The sequence below is a fragment of the Rhododendron vialii genome, chromosome 7a (assembly GCF_030253575.1).
Source record: "Rhododendron vialii isolate Sample 1 chromosome 7a, ASM3025357v1".
In the NCBI taxonomy this organism is placed as follows: domain Eukaryota; kingdom Viridiplantae; phylum Streptophyta; class Magnoliopsida; order Ericales; family Ericaceae; genus Rhododendron; species Rhododendron vialii.
Window position 1 is genome coordinate 9,636,537 of NC_080563.1, and position 19,922 is coordinate 9,656,458.

The following is a 19,922-nucleotide window of genomic DNA, read 5'->3' on the forward strand; positions in this document are numbered from 1 at the left end:
AACTAGTAAATTACAAAATTACCCCTGCCTATATATGTACAGTTATACACATCACCGAGTTAGGGTTTTCCATACTTCCGGTCCTATTTTCACTTCTCACTTCTCAGTGAGGGAGAGGCGGCGATTTAGATCTGGGGTCTCTCTCTCTCTCTCTCTCTCTCTCTCTCTCTCTCTGTGTGTTTAACCATGCTTGCAAATTGCATCATCTAACTGATCAGATCTGTTTTCCACTCTATTCCAACCAAAACCCATTTTCTAGGTTTCTTAGCCGAAGAAAAACCCAGCTGAAGAATAACATTGGAGCGTTCGTTTTCACAGAGGTTACTTCTCTCTCTCTTGATGTGCTTCCATTTCTTCTGATCTCTGCTGTAACCCCGAAGCCCACTGCATTCACATCTGGGTTTTTGTTTTCAGTTCAAATTTGAATCCGTAGGAGTCCATTTCCGTTGTATTTGTGCTTCATCTTTTAGTTGTATTTTTCCTATTCCATTCGGTTCGGGGATTACCCGAAAATCGAATGGCTCGGAAACGGTTTCATTCTTCCCTCCTGAACGGGGCGGATATGGGCGGAACTTTGGGTTCGGAATCGGGGACGGAAAATCCAATTTCCGCCCCGAATGCCTCAAATGCCAGCCCATTGGGATTATTTATGCCGGACAAAAAAAAACACACGGAAGGGAACTTCCCAAGAATTGCAAAAATGCCACTGATATAAAACCATCGCTTCCACGCTGCTTCTCCACTTTTCTTCTTCTCGCCGCGCCTTCTCTCTCTACATCAGGGCAGCTCTGAGGCGATTCGTGACGAACTTCTTCCGAACCTGGTACTTCGTCTCTCTCTCTCTCGGTCAATCTCGATCTTGAGATTTCTGGAATGAGTTCGTTTGAGAAATCTGCTTGGTTTCCGTTTGAGATCTTGGGATTTCTGCTGTGATTTCTGTTTCATGTGTTTTAGTTTTAATAATTTTTAGTCACAAACTATTTCAAAACCCTGGAATCTCTTTCAGTTGATTTTTTGAAACCCTAGAATACGGTACTTCTGAACGGGTATATTGAGTAAGCAATATACCAGTGTAGGCGTGTCCAGCAAGATGATTACCAGAAGACCTCATAGAGTCAGAGATGCTACGGAGAACATTTTGAAAATTAACCTGTCGAATTTTAGCCTCCAATAGACCAATAAAATCTGCTTTATTTTGGGTTGATTAGGTGACATTTTGCTACTTAGAAGGGTTATTTAGCCCCTTAATATTCCACTGGTATACTTTGTTCTAACATTGGTATCTAGAACACTGATTTTTTTCTGCCTTGATATTTTGTTAGTAGATGGATATCACTGGAAATGAGTTGGATTATAATTCGGAGGAGACCGAGGTGTTCACCATAGTGATGCATTTGATCAGGCAGAAAAAAGTGGTGTGTGGTTTGGCTATAATTGTGGTCCAAGTTGCTCTTGAGAGATATTACTCTCGACACGAATCTAGGTTTACGGAACCGAACCCATTCCAAGAACAAATAGATAACATCAATCGGTTAGTGCGTCGTAGCGACATAACTTGTTTGGAGCAATTTCGGATGGATAGGAATTGCTTTATGCGTCTATGTAACCTAATTGAAACAGTTGGGGGTTGTCCCATTCAAGGTCAGTTTGTTTGGAGGAGAAAGTTGCGATGTTTTTGTACACCATAGCGCACTACCATAAGAATAGAGTTGTTAATCCGGTCAGGTCAAACTGTTAGTAGGCATTTCAATGATGTTCTTCGGGCTATCATACGCCTGCAAGGTCAACTACTCGTCAAGCCTGAGCCTATAACTCAAGCATGCACAGATGATAGGTGGAAAATTTTTCAGGTAACATCTGAAATTGAGTACATAACTCGTACAATTATTTTAAGTTTCTAAGTAAAAATAATTAACTTCTTGCAATATTTTTAGAATTGTTTGGGGGCACTAGATGGCACATACATTGATGTTCGAGTTGGTCCATCTGTCAAACCAAGGTATAGGAATCGAAAAGGAGATTTGGCTACAAATGTGTCGGGTGTTTGTAACACAGATATGAACATAATCTATGTCTTAGCTGGTTGGGAGGGGTCAGTAGCAGACTCTAGAATCTTGCGCGATCCTATTACTAGGACAAATGGGCTAAAAATTCCCATTGGTAAGCATTTTATTTATTACATATGTAACTTTATCAACATATTTCTTAATAAAAATTACGTAACTTAGTAAATCAATCATACATAGGTTCGTATTACTTTGTTGACGCCGGCTACACAAATGCAAAAGGAATAATAGCTACAAAAAAAAAAAAAGCTCGATTTATGGGAAAATCAATTCACAACGATGTGAACTGAATAGTTACAGAAAATTGGTCGGCCCCACCCAAAAGAGGTACGCCTTCCGTTCCAAAATAATAGTCCCATATGAGAAGACATGCAATTTTTGGGTAACAAAATAAAATACTCATGTGCATGATTTTTTGAGTTTCTTTGTATGAAAGTAAAGATCTTGATTAGTTCTTTAATTTGATGCAAAAAGTTTTAAAAATAATGTACGGTACTTTATTTTTTGATTTGCAAATTGCACATATTCCATAAGGGACTATCAAAATGGAATGGAGGGTCGTACTAAATTCAATTTTTTGGGAATTTTGAAAAAAGAAACGTATATCGAGCTGTAGACCATGAAACCACACGAACTTACTGAAATACCTCTCTAGTTCAATAGATAAAGGAGCCGAGAAAATAAAGCAAACCAACACGAAAGAACATATAAGAAATTCATTAAACTTCAAAAAATAAATTTCATTATCCCACCAATATCATTAAGTAGTAAATACCAGCGTATACATGTTTCAAACGCAAATGAAGGTACCTGACAGCGGTGGTCGGCGACCGACGTTAGTAGTTGATGGTGGCGTAGGTTGGAGCGGCGGGGTAGAGAGAAGAACTAGGGTTTTTTTTTTTCTAACAGAGAAGAACTGGATTAGTACTAAGATTAAGAACATTTAAATTATGTTGAAACCCCCTTATCTATATAGATAAGGTTAAGTGAGAAAGGGAAATATAGATAAGGGGGTTTCTACGTAATTTAGATGTTCTTAATCTTAGTACTACTCCAGTTCATCTCCGTTTAAAAAAAAAAAAAAAAACCCTAGTTCTTCTCTCTACCCCGCCGCTCCAACCTACGCCACCTCAACTACTCTAACGTCGGCCGCCGACCACCGCTGTCAAGTACTTCATTTGCGTTTGAAACATGTATACGTTGGTATTTACAATTTAGTGATATTGGTGGGATAGTGAAATTTATTTTACTTTTAATGAATTTCTTATATGTTCTTCTTTCGTGTTGGTTTGCTTTATTTTCTCGGCTCCTTTTTCTAGTAGAGATTTTGTTCAATACAAATTGAACTACAGAGATATTTCAGTAAGTTCGTCTGGTTTCATGGTCTATAGCTCAAGATACGTATCTTTTTTCGAAATTCTCAAAAAATTGAATTTAGTACTACCCTCCATCCCATTTAGATAGTCCCTTATGAAATATGTGCTATTTGCAGATCAAAAAATAAAGTACCGTACATTATTTTTTGAACTTTTTGCACCAACTAATCGAGATCTTTACTTTCATGTGGAGAAACTCGAAAAATCATGCACATGAGTACTTTATTTTGTTACAAAAAATTGCATGTCTTCTCGTATGGGACTATTTTTTTGGGACGGAAAGCGTATCTCTTTTGGGTGGGGCCGACCAATTTTATGTAACTGTTCAATACACATCGTTGTGAATTGATTTTCCCATAAATCGAGCTATTTTTTTTGTAGCTATTATTTGAAGTACAATCTAATTAATATCTAATCACATCCATAAACATTGTAAGAATGGTGATAATTTATCCAATCGCTGGTAGTGTGTTCTGCATTTCTGATCAATTGCCCGTATTTTTACACCTTTTTTTGGCTTTTGTCTTAGTGGAATTGTAACTAACTGTGCTGGTTGAAGAACCAGGATTTATGAGTTGTTTTGCAGATTGTTTTGTGCATGGATGGTCATGATTGAGAATCAATTTGTTAGATTCTTTTTTATTTTCCAAACGTGAGGATTGTTGTCCTGCCTGTCAATGTTCTGAGTGACTGAAATTGCCTACTGTTTGATTTCTGCAGAAATAAACATATTACGAAAAGATGAGTTTGATTTCTCAAAATGCGCTTCCTAAAGTCCAAATTGAGAAGATCAAAAGGAAGGTTTCTGACCAGCCTTCAGTACTGGAAGGTGACCAAGAGGTTGGAGATCGAAAAGAGGATGAGCCAGATACGTACAAAGTCAAGAAGAGAAAGGAAAAGCGCAATGAAGAGGAGGACAAGCAGTTGGAAATTGAGCAGGAAAAAGAAATGAAGAAGTTGGAAAACTCTTTGTTTGGTTCTCTGTACTCCCCGGTTGAGTTTGGGAAGGAAGATGATGAAGAATTGAGGTACGGAATTGACGAAAGCTCTGCGTTGTTCTTTACGGATAGGTCTGCGAATAGCGTACTCTCTGTTTATGAAGATGATGCAGGTCTCAGTCAAAGTAGTGATGATGAGGAAGGAACTGGCCAAAGGAAACCTGTATGGGTGGATGATGAGGAGGAAAAGACCAGTATAAATATAGCTAAAGTCAACAGATTGAGGAAACTGCGGAAGGAAGAAGATGAAAGTGTCATCTCTGGTTCCGCCTACATCTCCAGATTAAGGGCTCAGCACGTGAAGCTGAACCCGGGCACAGAGTGGGCCCAACTGGATTCAAGGTCAAGGAATTACAGCTCTGATGAAGACAACCCTGAATATGAAAATGAGGCAGTTTTGGCACAGGGTTATAAGGATGTTGAAGGTGTCGACGACATTCTTCGATCTACTGAGGACCTTGTTGTGAAAAGCACTGCGAAGTTGTTGCCAGGACTTCTTGGGTACTCAAGCTTAGTTGATGCAAATGCAGAAGATCGTTCTAGTGGTCCAATAAATTCAGTTCAGTTCCATAGAAATGCTCAGTTACTTCTTACCGGAGGTCTAGATAAAAAGCTGAGATTTTTTCAGATAGATGGGAAAAGGAACACCAAAATACAAAGCATTTTCCTAGAGGATTTGCCTATTCGAAAGGCGTGTTTCTTACCTGATGGATCTCAAGCAATAGCAGCAGGGAGAAGAAAGTTCTTCTACTGTCTGGATCTAGTGAAAGCAACTGTAGATAAGATTGGCCCCTTAACTGGGAGGGAGGAGAAGAGCTTGGAAGTTTTTGAGGTTTCGCCGGATTCTAATACAATTGCCTTTGTGGGTAATGAAGGGTATATCTTGTTAGTTTCAACAAAAACAAAGGATCTAATTGGAACACTTAAAATGAATGGAACTGCTCGATCATTAGCTTTCGCTAATGATGGGCAACATTTGCTTAGCTCTGGTGGTGATGGGCATGTTTACCACTGGGATTTGAGAACTAGGGCTTGCTTCCACAAGGCTGTTGACGAAGGTTGCTTAACTGGTACATCTCTTTGTACTAATCCAAGTGGAAGTTTGTTTGCATCTGGTTCAGACAGCGGGATTGTGAATATTTACAACAGAGAAGAGTTTTTGGGTGGAAAGAGGAAACCAATCAAGACTATTGATAATCTAACCACTAAGGTGGATTTTATGAAATTCAATAACGATGCTCAGATTTTGGCAATCTGTTCAACCATGAAGAAGAATAGTCTAAAGCTGATTCACGTACCATCGTTTACCGTTTTCTCTAACTGGCCTCCTCCAAATCGGAACTTGCATTATCCACGGTGTTTGGATTTTAGTCCTGGTGGAGGCTTCATGGCCCTGGGAGATGCTGCTGGAAAAGTGGGGTTATACAAGTTGCATCACTACCAACATGCATAACACAGAAGAGCACTGGTTGCTTATTTTGTTTTAAGTCTTTTCCGTTAACTTTCTGTAGTCCTGTATCTGAATTTTGAGCGGAGGCAATTGGGTTTCAACCTGCCTTCTCGCACCACAGTTTTGATTTCTGTATGTTAAAAGAACCCAATGTCTGCCCTGGTGGATTCTTTCACAGGGGTCCGATAATTTTGCTGTATGATGGGTGGTTGATGAGCTTCCATTTGAGCATCAAACTAGTTTTGGTTTAAGAGTTTTGATTCGGTACCAACAGCTTTTGATATTTTCTGCTCTCAATCCACTCTGACGGCAAATACCTACTACAATCTTGTCCAGAGTCAATAATGGACCTTGTCCAGAGTCAATAATGGACCAAGGGGCAAATGAGATTAGGCGACCGCCCTACCAAAGTTTTAAAATTTCCTCAAGAATCATTGTGTGTTTCATTGTCCAGAGTCTTGAGCCCTTTAAATTTTGTTTTATCCTTTGTACAATGCATGTTCTTTCGATCCAAAGCCTACCAACTTACTGTGTGTTCCTTGCTGTTTAATTGATTCCCATGAATCCCAATTGTCCTTTTTGGTCCATCCAAATGCAGCACTACAAGGGTAATTTACTGGCAAAGTGACCCCCAACAGAACTTAAGAATAAAGCTTACAGCAGCAGGCAATGTTCAGAACCACCACCATAAAATTGCAGTCCATAGATGAAGATGGAGCGGCCACATTGAAATGTTATGTGACAAAACAAACATCAACTGCCGCAACACAAATTCATACCCAAGTCTCAGTTGGAGCAAATAAAATTATGAAATATCATAGCAATATCGTTATGTACATAGAAAACAAGAAAATCATTTCTCTCTACGCAAATTGATATAGAGAAAAATCTCCATGATCACTCTTGCATTGAAATAATTTATCCGTTGCTTGTAGGGCCTGCAAAACTAGTATGGGGTAAAAGAGGGAAGGTTAGAGTTCGCATTATGTATTATGTATATCATCGGCTTTCAAACTGCCGCAATATCACACCATGTTGAAGAAACAGACTAAAGGGATCTATCTTCAATGAGGATCATCAACGGCCTCATCCATATACCATTCTCTTCACGCTCCTTCAAAGAGAGGTCCATTGCTGCTGCAGGTCCACATCCAGGTTTTTGTAAACCATTCAACTCTCAACAGGATTCCACCTTCAATTTCCGGAGAAAGTCATCCTGCAAAACATTGTAGAATCAAAATTTCTGAAAGTCTATATAAGTTTAGTAAATGATTACCGTTCCAGAACACCTCCTTAAAAAATAAGTATTTATTTCACATTTTCAAACTCAAAAATAATGTAAATGAAAATTTTTTTTTGCACCGTATAAAAGATCTCATCGAGATCTTTCAAACAAGATCCATATTGCAAATTTTTAAATTTCATTAAACCCATTATTTTTGAGCTTGAAATTGCCTTCTTAAAAAAATAAGTACTTAAAACCCGTTCTGGAACGAGGCCAAGGACGCTACACTGTTCCTACCCCACCATTATAAGATTCAGTTATTTAAGCAAATATGAGAACAAAATGCTCTACAGGAATCATGTCAGGCAAGATGAACTCCTCAAGAGACCAACAGCGCAGATCTTTCCCCAGTGTTTGAATAGTTTAAACAAAAGGGAAATAGTAAACAAAGTATAATCGTAATGAAGGGTATAAATAGAAGTTATGCGACTGTTCTCACCTAATAATGGCATGTGGAATGATGCTAAACCCCAGCTGTAACTTCAGAATCCTTACTCTGCAATTGTTAGAATAGGATTGTAGCCAATCAATAAAAATGTGAGCATGAAAGACAATGAACAGTTGTGTGCGAGAATTAACTAAGAATATGGTTTATCAATCTATTCATGTTCAATGTAAATTAACAAGCTTGCAAATAAACTTGTGCCCCGGGGGTTGTGTTTTTCTTTGGGTCAGAGAGGCAGAGCAGTAAGACTACTAGCGGGAAAAGAAAAGCATAAATATGTTTGGCAGATGAGAAATCGAATGAATATGTTCATGTAAACATATATTTGGAGTCATAATACATGTCTAAGTTCTTATTAGACAACCTCCAGTGGAAAGCAACTTCAAATCTTCCGCGAAGGAGTCCTCATAGTGACAAGTTCCTCTGCTGCTGTAGGATGGATACCCACTGTGACATCAAAATCATCTTTTGTCAAGCCAGCTTTCACAACAACTGCTAATCCCTGAAATTCAATAAACAAATCTGATCAACTGAAAGCATGAAGCCTCGAACTACCAATTTCAGATGACCACCGAAATTTTCTCCCCCCAGTGGAAGCAAAAAACTGAACACAGAGGGGACAAAACCTGCACAATTACTGGTGAATCTTCTCCACACGTGCAACCCAAGAACTTTTCTAGTCTTTGCACATACGATAAGTTTCATGAAAATCCGGTCTGGGAGCCCAGAAAGAGTAGCCTTTACAATATGCAACACCTGTTCTTCTGAAATTCCAACTTGTCCAATAGGTGGCTGGGAAAACACAGCAGATGGGACAGCCCTAATAAAAAAGGCAGAAAACATGGTCAGAAAGCTATTGTTCATCACCATTATTTAGTAGACAGTCAACTCAACTTTCTCATCCGGTCTGAGTTCTCATATGGTCCTCCAATCCTTTAAGCAACTAACTGATGCATAAAGTACTAAAATGGATTTACGAAGGCTCAATTGGGAGATTGTTTCACCTTCTTGAAGCTATCAACCAATTTATGACAAGACATGCAGACTCATAGAGTACCTATAATCAGGTTTTGTAGGTTCATTCCCAAAGAGAGTTTTTGCCACTGCCACTCCCTCCATCAAAGCAACTGGAGTTAGATTTATTCTATTTGTGACATCTCCAACAGCCAAAATGGACGGAACAGATGTACGGGAGTATTCATCAACCCGAACAAAAGTAGAAAAGACAATAAATGATTAAAGGCATCACGTTGGAGTATAAGAGAGATAGAGACTTAAAGATAAAAAGTAAAAGAGACAACCAAAAACCCAAAGAAGCTACCTCTTTTGCTCCATCCTTGGTCATTTTTACCCCTACCTTCCCCAATCCCAAATTCTGCAATCGAATTTAGTTCATCAGTCCATGTATCAAAAATCCAACATGGGTCTAGCGCATACATGTTTCAGCATATAAATCATTTAAGCCCTAAAACAAATGTCTTTCAAAACGGTGGATTAACTTCATGTTACATAAGTTACCCTTTCTCAGCACAAAATCAAGATATGAAAAGTATCCATTGCTTGACAGGGAAGAAAGAGAGGGAAAATAATTACTCCCTCCGTCCCATAATTTTAGTCCTCTATGAAACTACGTGCAATTTTTAAGCTTAAAAATAACGTACTTACAGAAATAATTTTTTGTGCAATAGGGATCTTCTTTGATAGATCTCGATTTGATCTTTTTTAAGGTGCAAAAAAATCAAAAAATTATTTTAGCAAATACATTACTTTTAAGTTTAAAAATTGCAAGTAGTTTCGTAGGGGACCAAAATTATGGGACCGAGGGAGTATAACAGAGGAAATGACCATGTCTCTTGGAACTCTACATTTGGTAAAGTGACAAACTCACAGAAGCCTGTAGAAACAAAAGCCAACCAAAAAGTTTAAAAATCAAACCTTTGTATTAGGCTTGCGGCCCATAGCAAACATGACATGAGAGAAAACTTCAACGGCCCCTTTACTAGTCTTCAAAGTCAATGAACCATCTGCCGATTTAAGGATAGCCTGAGGCGACTCCTCTGGATGGAACTCGATCCCTCTTAGAGACATCTGTTCTGCAACAAAATCTCTGACCTACATGAATAAAAGTAAGTTGTGCACATGAGGAGAAACTATCGACTGATTAAGTACTAAACAAAGACACTCACGTAGGTTGTTATTCCTCACCTCCTCATCGAAACCTCTCAAAACCCTTTTCTGTCGCATGAATACGTGGGCCTCACTTTTCAATCCATTGAAAATCCCAGCAAACTCGAGTGCAATGTAACCTCCCCCAACTATTGCAACTTTTTCAGGCTTGGAAGGCAAATCAAGGTCTGCATCTGAATCTATCGCAAACTCATGTCCGGGAATTTCAGGAATGAAGGGGCACTCCCCTACTGCAATTAGAATGTACCTTGCCGAGTAGAGCTTTCCATCTACATCCACTGTATGTGGATCCACAATCTGTATATAGAGTCATGTAAATTGTTGGCATCAGTAAACAAGGTTTTGAATATGAATACACATTCATGACATTTATATCACAAACTATGTCGAAGTGATAAAATGGCAACACAACATCCAACCTTTCCACGCCCTTCAATTAAAGTGACACCAGCATTATTGAGAATGTTCTTGTAGATACCAATTAGGCGCTGCAACTCAGCATTCTTATTAGCCATCAGGGTGCTCCAATCGTGTTTGGGTTCAGCATCATATTTTCATCCAAAACCATGACTCTCTTCAAATTCGTGAGAAAATTTGGATGCATACACAAGTACTTTCTTAGGTACACATCCACGAAGCACACACCTTCATGCAATTATACCAGAAAATAAAACCCTTGTTTACCAACTCGCAGATAATCTCAATGTTGAACATGAAAAACTGAAGTTTTGTAATGCATATAAAGTGGACAAAATATAAACCTATGCCTCTTTAGAACAGTTTCTAGAATTGATGCAAAGTAACTTGCAGGCGTGCTTTTCAAACATCTTTAACACTAGTGACCATACAAAAAAGAAAAGTTTTAATCAGGATTGCTTGTGTGAATCCATGCTTGACAAAATCCCAACATCCATTACCCGTAAAACTATTCAAGCAAGGTCCCCATACCAAGCTCAGCATGCATTCCGACATTCATTTGCCCCGTGGAACACATCCATTCCTTCCTCGTCAACCTAAACCACTATAATGCAAATTCAACATTCTTTTTAACAACTGAGAATTGGCTGTAAATGTCAAAAAAACATCCATCACAACCAAGGAATTACTTCACAGACAAGGAAAATCAAGTCTCTAATGCCTGGCATAAAAACACCAGTCAGTAATTCAGTACTCACATGGAATTAGAGTAATTTAAACATACCTATGCTTCCAGACACAATTCAGTACCGTCCAATGACCTAAATTGTATTGAACAATTTAAACACAATTAGTTCCTCCATTGTATTGGATTTGAATAATCTCTCTCAAATGGAAACAAGGCTAAATAGCACAGAAGTTGGACGAACAGTCGAACACCAAAATTGATGATATGCATCTACTCTTCGAGAATTAAGGTACTCAATTTTGTTCCATGAAAAAATACAAAAGACTATAAGTTCTCATTTGACTAGGAAAATAGAAGCACCCTCATTCATCAAAAAAGGAAGACAGTAATAAAGCTTCCTTACCCTGAGATGTACATAAAAACAGCGAGAAAATTCCGCAAAAGAAAGTTCAACTCTTGACATGTATCTATGCCTTCGTGTATGCATTTGGCATTAACCTCCCAAGTATTCTTGCCGAAGACTAGCATGGCTGTCCTAGTTCAGTCTTTTCCCGTAAAATATGGATCAGATTGCATAAGATAATCGTTACAGGGTGGATGATATGCTCTTCTACGGAAGATGTATTACTTTCCCAAACACTGATTACAAGAGGATTACAATAAGCAGTTCACTTCCCCCCTTGGGGGTGGGGACAATGTAGTGAACTCTCTTCAACCGATATCTACAAGTCATACCCAGCTATTCAATTCTAAATAGAATTCTAACAAGAACCTAGAATCATCACAGCAAAACGGGAAAAATCAGGAGCAACTTCAACAGGTGGTCATTCCAGAAGTTTACAACTTTTACAGTAGAACCTAACTCTACAAGAATGGCGCTAGAGGGTTACCATATTTACAAGGAATCTTCCTTATTGGCCCAAACTCTCAATGGAGCTCCCCAGATTGGCCATCACATCATGAATGGACAATCTGATTATTTTGCTGCCAGATAAATTGGATACATCCACACACTCCAGTAGGTCTGCATCGCAGGTTATTAAAACCAATTCATTATCATCATCTAGGTACTTGATATCAAACGTACCCATGTCCACTTTCAGCCTTTTTGACACTTCTTCCTTGAGTTTGGCAATACCAGAATCCAAAGAAAGCCGGAATCTTATAATGTCATCATTGTACGTCGCTTTTATGGTCACAGTCTCCATTTCTAGCCCGGCTAAAATATGTGGCATTCTGTCAGTAGAAGCTACTATGCCTTCTCTACATTCCAGTTCAGAATGTAATGGGACCCGGTCATCAAAAAGAACATGCACTGCTGCAGGGCTAATATCATGTGGGCTTCCGGCATCTTCGATCAGGGTTCCTCCAATTTTTTCTCTACTTTGTGTTGTGACATTAGCAGCAGGAGTAAAAAATGTAGCTGCTGGTTGACACGTCAGTTCAATTGATCTGCAAACTTTCACATGCTTTTCGTGGAGAGGCGAAACAGCTAGATCGTTTTGGGATGAGTGCTGATTTCCTAAGCAGGAGACACCGAGGGATGAGCCATCGGAAGTAGGGGTCCCGCAGCTCTCCTCTTGTAAGCCACTTCCTGATTTGGATGGGCTTGAGCCTTCATGATGTTGGCTTCCAGATTCATTAGGGGTCATAAATTCATGTTTTTCTTCCCCAAGGTTGGGAGGTTTAGAACCTGCTGCATTCTGTCGATTGGGAACATCCAAAGAGGCAGCAACAGGAAGTGAACTTGCGGCAAGAGAAGCTAACTTAAATTCTCCTCCAGTGCCTGGGACAGATTCCATAACACGCTGTAGCTTAGACAGGGAACGGCTAACCTTGTTGATCTTGCGGGATGGCCAACGAGAGATCCCATGCTGCCGACAGATTCGCTTCATTGTAGTACGGCAAACTGTAGAAATTAAGAATCTTGATGAGAGGTTTGATTTCGGCTGCAAATGCTACCAATAAGTTCATCTTTCAAACAAAAAATCCAACTAGTAAAAACAAAATAAGAAAGATGATAACCAAAGAATTCTGAATGTAGGAACTTTAGATCCAACTCAAAGGTTAAGCTATTAGGTGGAGAGGTCCCTCATTGTATTAAGTGATGGGGTTATATTTTCCAACACTTTCCTTCCTCATGTGCAGCCGTTCTCAAGTTTGTCACGTGTAGCCTCTTTTAGGTCTATCCTTGTGCTGCTGTGCAACATTTTTCTTGGGTCTGTCAACATGAGGTGTGGATTATGATTTAAATATGGAATGAAATTGGCCATGCTTTAACATCATGCAGAAACTTTTATCCAACCGAAAAGAGTGAAGAGGTCTCTCGTCATATTAAGTGATCACTTGTTCTATGTCCAAGCAACTCTGGGATTATACTCTCTAACAATAAACGTATAAACTTACCACCTAAACTCTTAGCAGCATCTTTAAGACTTCCAGCAAAGTGTTGCTGTAACACCTCTAAGCTGATTGATTTCTCAGCTTTTCCACGTTTCCTCTCTGATTTTTTGCTCCCGTGTCGACGGCCTGGAAAAGAAACACCATTCTGGATTTCACCTGCTTCACCAATGCTCCCTCCACTGGTAATAGAATCAACTTCTATCCTTAACTGCAGTTGCGGAGAATCAAGAAGTTCCATCTCTGGTCCATTTTGTAAGGTAACAGGGCCAGGTGGAAATATTGCACTTTGTAATACTTGAACAGATTCAATTTCTGAACCAAGTATCTCACCCATCGAGGCTTTAATTATTTCAACACATCTTACCTCTCCTTCATGTTCTTTACTGGACGCAACCTTAAGACTCTGGTGATGCTGCTTCACTGTAACCAATATGGAGCCCAACAACTTCAGTTGGTCTCTTTTGTCCCCGATGTCAGGGGGCAGAAAGAATTCCAAAATGTAATCATCGTTTCTAGTGTGAGTGCTTTGTAAGCAGATTGCAAAAGCGCTAGTTAATCCAAACATGCGTGCGTAATGCACCAAGGGGTACTCAGTTTTGGAGAACTGGGTAATATCCTCGCAGAAACTTGAGTTTTGGGATGCAAATGCCCTCCCAGCAACCCCCTGCCCCTTTTGCAAGTGATGCTCAGCACATGCCTCCCTGAATCCCCACATATGAGCATCAACTACATAAACAGCTACATCTGTGGTTGACATACAGATTTGTCCCATGCAACTGCCATCAAAGCTACTGCAGCTCTTTTTCAAACCACCACCAATTGCTAGAACACTGCGATGCCTGCAAGGAACCCAGGTCTGAGCCAAAGGTAATTTGTGAGTTTCACACACCACTGTTAGTATCTCCAAGATTTCAGCAAGTGCTTTTTGACGACCTTCATTACAAATCTGGTTCAGAAGCACATTAAAACATGCATTTGTGAGATCACAGAAAGAAAAGACTATAGGGTGAGTTTTCATATTATTGTTGCTGTTTACCTGTGTGGTTGGATGATCCAAAATCTCCGAACTTCTTAAATTTACCGCCTGCAGCGAAACTGAAATTATGAACTCTGAGGAAGCTTGAAAGGTTTTAATCAAAAGATATTCGGTGGAGCAGATACGTAATATTACGTGGAAGCATCAGATAAAATCATCTTATTTAGATAGGATGAAATGTGTTGTTCATGCCACTGAACTCTAACATACTTTTTTCTGGAACTTCAGAGTTCAGAAACTACAGAACTCAACAAACTGAATCCAAATTTTATCAGCTCCTTTCCTTTTCTATTTTTGCATTATTCCAGTATAACTATGTAATTTCTAGCTATATCAAGCTGAGAGGTAACTAAAACCACAAAGAACGTATGCATAAAGGAAGCATCTCTGAATTTGTGCCTTGATTGACAAAAATACACTCCAAATTCTCAATCTTAAGAAAGGAAAACACATGAATGCAAGATCTAGCAAGAAAATTTTGCAAATGACTTCTGCACAAAGTTCAACCTACATCAAAGTCTGTCTGATTGAAGATAATGCATAGGCAATATTTCGAAATACTTCATTGCAAGCTTCTTTTGGGCATTTTAGCATATTATCATGGTAACAAATGCCAAAATTCTAGTGAATAAAAAGGTGTCCTCAAGTTTTTTATTTGTTATAATCATTACTTATTCACTTATCATTAAATTCGGGAGCAAAATGAAAAGAAGAAAAGAAAAGTAGGAGATATTCAAAATAGAGTATCCAGCTGGCATATGGTTCAGAATTGGAAGAACTATGGCATTTCAGACGTTTCCCATGACATATTGACCATTCAGCGAACCTACATTGGAAGGTTGAACTCCCCCTTCTATCTATTGCAGAGGCATGGAATGGGAAATACAAAATACAATGACAAACCTCATACTGTTCCACACCTAAACACAGGCAAATCAAAACATAACCAAACTACAGCACCGCAAGTTTAGAATACCAACATCAACCCAATGTAATCTTCAATGCTAAGAAATGGACACAAGAACTTAGACAATACGAATTACATTCTGATTGCTAAGTATTGAAATCAGAATGTAGGATATAGGTGTGGCACCAGACAACTGGGACGGAACATGTCTCAAACCCAACATAAAGTTAAGGGCAGAAGGTGGGCAGTTTTGTAGCCGATTACAGTTGGAAGCCTCAATCACCACCCACACTGAAATGACATCTTCCACAAAACAAAGAACAAATTATATCATCTAAAAAAAATCTCTGTTTTCTCCTCACGCACACTCATCAAATTTAATAGCATAATCAATAGTCAACCATTAGGATAGGTAGATATGTATGGCACTCATTCTGGATCCATCATATCATCCGAGGGAAAATTACCAAAAAAAAACAGAAAACCTTTTTAAGGCTTTAACATTCATATTTAGGGTAAGCACAATAGAAGACCGTATTCTCAACAGAATTATTCTGGATAAAAATCAAAACACCCATGGCTTACGATTTGCCTATGACATAATTCTTTTGTCATTAATAATGGCCAATCCAGGCACCCCTAATAAAGCTTGATGGAAACTATATTGAATCGCCCAACCATTCTCAAACACTCGCTACAAGTATCAGACAATGACAGAGTCAGGTCAAATTCTCGCTGAACATTTCTGCATTTTCTTTTCTTTTACAGGATACAGGGAACTACAAAAACTATAACCAGAAATTGACCATGGAACTAAAACTTGAGAATATCCCTGCAAGGACTAATATATCAAGGATTCAACATATCAGTCACTGGTTGGTGACGATCATAACATGGAACTGGACATGGATATAATAAGAGGAGGAGAAACCAACCTCAAGTGCTTTGCAGACTTTGTCAACTTCAGGAGCATAGTTAATCTTCGGTGAAGTCATTATGAGCTCAAGCACACCAACACAGGACTCCCCAGAAGGTTCAAAAACTGGCAAAGCCAAGCTTCCCTGAACATTGTGAACCAAAGCATGACTAAGTCGTGGATACTCCTTGGTGGAATAATATTGCACGTTTGGAGTCCACTCCGGCAATTTTTTTTGGAAAACACGCCCAGGAAGGCCAAGGGCTCCACCATCCTCCCCATCCACAGAAAACATATACATCAGCGAGACCATTCTATATTGGTGAAGTCCATTAGTGCGTGGGTCGAGCACAAAGGGTTGGCCAGAAGTTGTGAGCACATACCGGCCGCCTCTCTTCACAGGTGCCCAAACCTGAGCTAGAACATGTTGTTCAGTCGATTCTTTGAAGTATCGTAGCGCCTGTGCCATTCTCTCCTTAATCACACAAGACCAATCCGGATAATTCAGTGGTGTCAATCCCAGAGATGGTGGAGGTAGCCTTCTTGTACCACCAATTCTAGGCAGACTTCCAGTAACTGAATCAGGATTACCTATATCTACTACATAACCATCAGTTAGAAATTAATAATTTCAGAAGTGCGTGACATTTGAAACGGAATAGTTCCCAATAATAAAGGAGATCGTTTTTATCTGTTTGGCTGTACGGTAGGTTGAGCAGGGAGAAGGGGTTGATGGCATGAGTTCTTGACCTTTCACTTTGCTATGACAAATTAAGGTCAAGGAACTAGCAGAGGGGAAAGGGCAAGTGTCTACTTAGATGTTCAGTTGTTGTCTCAAATACTTGAGAAAAATAACGAAAACTAAACTTGAAGCTAGTAACTCTTTAGCAACGTTTGATTTCCTTGAATGAAGCTAGGATTAAATGATACTTTCTTTAAAATACTTATTACAACATTTGGTTCATTAAATTACAAGGTAGAATTATCATTCCCCAATTTCAGTCGAACGGCCATTCCAGTGATTCCACTAATGAATGGCCATTCCACTCCATTTCAAAATCATTCCAATGAACCAAACACTACCTAAGCGAAGAAGCTCCGAGACAAAATGAACGAAAGACACATGGTCTCATCTGCAGAGGAAAAAGGGCAAGTTTCTACTTCGATGTTTAGCAGGCGTCTCAAATACTAGAGGGAAAAAAAAAAACTAAAACTTAACTTGAAGCTAATAACTCTTTAGTAGTGTTTGATTTCCTTGAATGAAGCTAGAATGGAACGATGCTTTCTCTAGAATGCTTATGACAACATTTGGTTCATTAAACTACAAGTAGAATTATCATTCCCTAATTTCATCTGAATTGCCATTCTACTAATGAATGACCGTTCAACTCCTTTTCAAAATTGTTCCAACAAATCAAAACACTGCCTAAGCAAAGAAGCTCCGAGACTGATACAACGAAAGACACATTGTCTCGTCTTCTTCCCTTTCACTCCATACTCCACTGGTTCCTAAGCTTCCAAACTAAGTTTAACTGTTTGAGTAACTATTTAGTCTCAGCTAAATAAAATACAAACACATGTACAATCAGCGATTAAAGCAAGCTACACAATCAAAACGAGATGAATTAAAAACACACACACACAGCTGAGAGATTACACAAACAAGCGAAGTAAATCAATAGAAGCTAAATTGGAGAAATAAACCTACACGAAACTTCTCTACAGTTGTAGAACAGACGAGTACTTCCGCCGCTCGGTGACGCGGAATTTCCGGCGGGTTCGTCGTCACGATCGTCGGAACAATCCAACAGAGGCGGGCCGGGTTGGTCGGAGGACGGCGGGGAAAACGGCGACGTCGGGTTGACGAAGAAGATGTGATCGAACTGCCAGGGACCGTCGAGATCGGGGTCGAGATCCATTAGCGACGACCTCTCCGCCGCCGTGAGCGGATTACTCAACTCGGTTGACTCGGTGGACATACCGTCGACCGATTTTTTCCCGGGAATTTCTCGCTCGGGGGGTGGGGGAGCGCGGCGACAGAGGAGGAGAGAGACGTGGTGTAGTATTCGTTGGAGTATTTTTTATGTAAATGGAATCAGATTTTACGGATAATTAATTTGATTCCTCCTCTTTTCTTTTTCATTTTTTATTATGAAAAGAGTGGGAGAGGACAATCAGGGTACAACTCCCTTTGTTCTGAGAAATTTTTCAGTGCCGGGTGGGCACGGGTCACGTGATGCCGAGCATTATCTCAGCTGTTCAAAACGTGTTTTGGACGGTCCAGATCTGTTTAGGTAATTTTTAAATGTGAAATCATCAAAATACCCCCTCAAGTCCAAACAGATTTAAGCCATCCAAAATACGTTTGGACGATTGAGATGTGTGCTCGACACCACATGATCCGTGCCCACCCGGCACTAAAAAACTTCTCCCTTGTTCCTCCTCCTTGTTACTTAACTTTTTTAATCAACCGAAGTATCTAATCTTGGCCAGTTGGCCCTGCTGCATTTTTTACTCTATTTGTTTATAATTTGGTAATAGATCCAAATATCCAATGCGTGTGCAGTAGTGTAGGAGGCGGCTCTACTATACATTCAAGGGTTGAAGCGACACAATGCACCAATATTTTACATTTACTTGCATATAGTTTGATATTCTTGAATATTATTTGTTCTGATTATTCGAACGGATAGAAACTCTCTTAAACTTGTGTGGGAGGGTAATGTAACTCGACCAAAATAAATAAAGTAATAATTTATTTCGAACCGAAATAATTATCTTTACTTTCTCATGTGTCTTGTATATAAAAAATTTATGAACGTTTTAATTAAAATCCTAGAGCTGATCTTACTGGTGTATTTTGTAACGTGTGATAAAGAACTAAAAATGAATATATGTTTTATGTGTTCCAATAATTTTGCTAGTATTTTGTGTGCTAGTTTAGATAGATTATACAATGCGTGTAAGTTTTTTTTACGTAGAGTAGCTAATAAACAATAAGTGGGCCCATCTATTTAAATTTAAATTCAGCCTATGAGAAAGAGGCAAATGGCCAAGGTTTTCTCTTTTTTAAAAGAAATTTTACAGGATTTTTGGAATTTGTTTTAAAAAATAGTACGTTTTAACTGACTCATTGGAGTACTCATCTACACAATAAATTGACAATGATTTAGCACATAAATGCAGGACCTATTTTCATCTTACAATACGCATTTTAACACATAAATTTATAGAGCATGTATTAGCAAGCACGCTACGATAATCCATCTCATCTGTGATAAAGGAGGTAGGGGTGCAGCAAGGAGGTTTGCATAGGAGAAACTTTAAATTTATCTCATTTTGGAGTTTCAATATATTCTTTAGAATTCCTAATGAATTTTGAGCAAACTACACGTGTTCAATACTAGGATATAGTACTGTAGTATAAATTTGCTTATGAAGCTGGCATTGAGCACTTGCAATAGTTGGAAAAACCTTTTTAAGTGGAGTAATAGAAATATTAAGAGTAATATGAGGAATAAATCGGAGATCATGATTCATCTTAGCTATGAAATATTTAAAAAGATGGACTTATTTGGTACTTGTTCATAGTAAGACCATTTTGCCGCGATTCAAGATCTAAAAAACTTGGTCAAGGCTAATTGTAATGCTTTAGATACTTTCATGCGGAGTGTTGTTTTATGCACTGTTGATACAACAACAACAGTAGCAGAACCCAGTTAGTCTCCAATCATTGGGGGTATGACTT

At 39.0% G+C, this 19,922-nt stretch overlaps 2 protein-coding genes and 1 pseudogene across 13 annotated transcripts; 1 reads left to right on the forward strand and 2 right to left on the reverse strand.

Moving 5' to 3' along the window:
- Window positions 1-61: 61 nt before the first annotated feature.
- LOC131333111 (U3 small nucleolar RNA-associated protein 18 homolog) lies at window positions 62-6,161 on the forward strand. 5 transcript variants are annotated; one of them, XM_058367456.1, is made up of 3 exons: window positions 62-136; window positions 260-823; window positions 4,163-6,161. In XM_058367456.1, exon 3 carries the CDS (start codon window positions 4,184-4,186, stop codon window positions 5,891-5,893), a length of 1,710 nt encoding a protein of 569 aa, XP_058223439.1. In that variant the 5' UTR covers window positions 62-136; window positions 260-823; window positions 4,163-4,183; the 3' UTR covers window positions 5,894-6,161. The 5 variants fall into 5 exon arrangements, with proteins under 5 accessions (XP_058223439.1, XP_058223440.1, XP_058223436.1 ...); XM_058367457.1 differs by having other exon boundaries at window positions 260-320; XM_058367453.1 differs by having other exon boundaries at window positions 62-823.
- Window positions 6,162-6,680: 519 nt separating this feature from the next.
- On the reverse strand, window positions 6,681-11,645 carry LOC131332631 (glutathione reductase, chloroplastic-like; annotated as a pseudogene).
- On the reverse strand, window positions 10,353-18,275 carry LOC131332245 (protein NLP6-like). 8 transcript variants are annotated; one of them, XR_009201635.1, is made up of 6 exons: window positions 17,883-18,245; window positions 16,194-16,774; window positions 13,319-14,399; window positions 11,803-12,821; window positions 11,009-11,045; window positions 10,353-10,452 (listed from the first exon to the last, which is right to left on the reverse strand). XR_009201635.1 is itself a non-coding variant. In XM_058366354.1 (5 exons), the coding sequence occupies exons 1-4, from the start codon at window positions 18,151-18,153 to the stop codon at window positions 11,824-11,826; spliced, it is 2,931 nt and encodes a 976-aa protein (XP_058222337.1). In that variant the 5' UTR covers window positions 18,154-18,245; the 3' UTR covers window positions 10,459-11,045; window positions 11,803-11,823. The 8 variants fall into 8 exon arrangements, 5 of the variants coding, with proteins under 5 accessions (XP_058222337.1, XP_058222340.1, XP_058222336.1 ...); XR_009201636.1 differs by lacking the exon at window positions 10,353-10,452 and adding an exon at window positions 10,459-10,828; XR_009201634.1 differs by lacking the exon at window positions 10,353-10,452 and adding an exon at window positions 10,459-10,871.
- Between the last annotated feature and the right edge of the window lie 1,647 nt (window positions 18,276-19,922).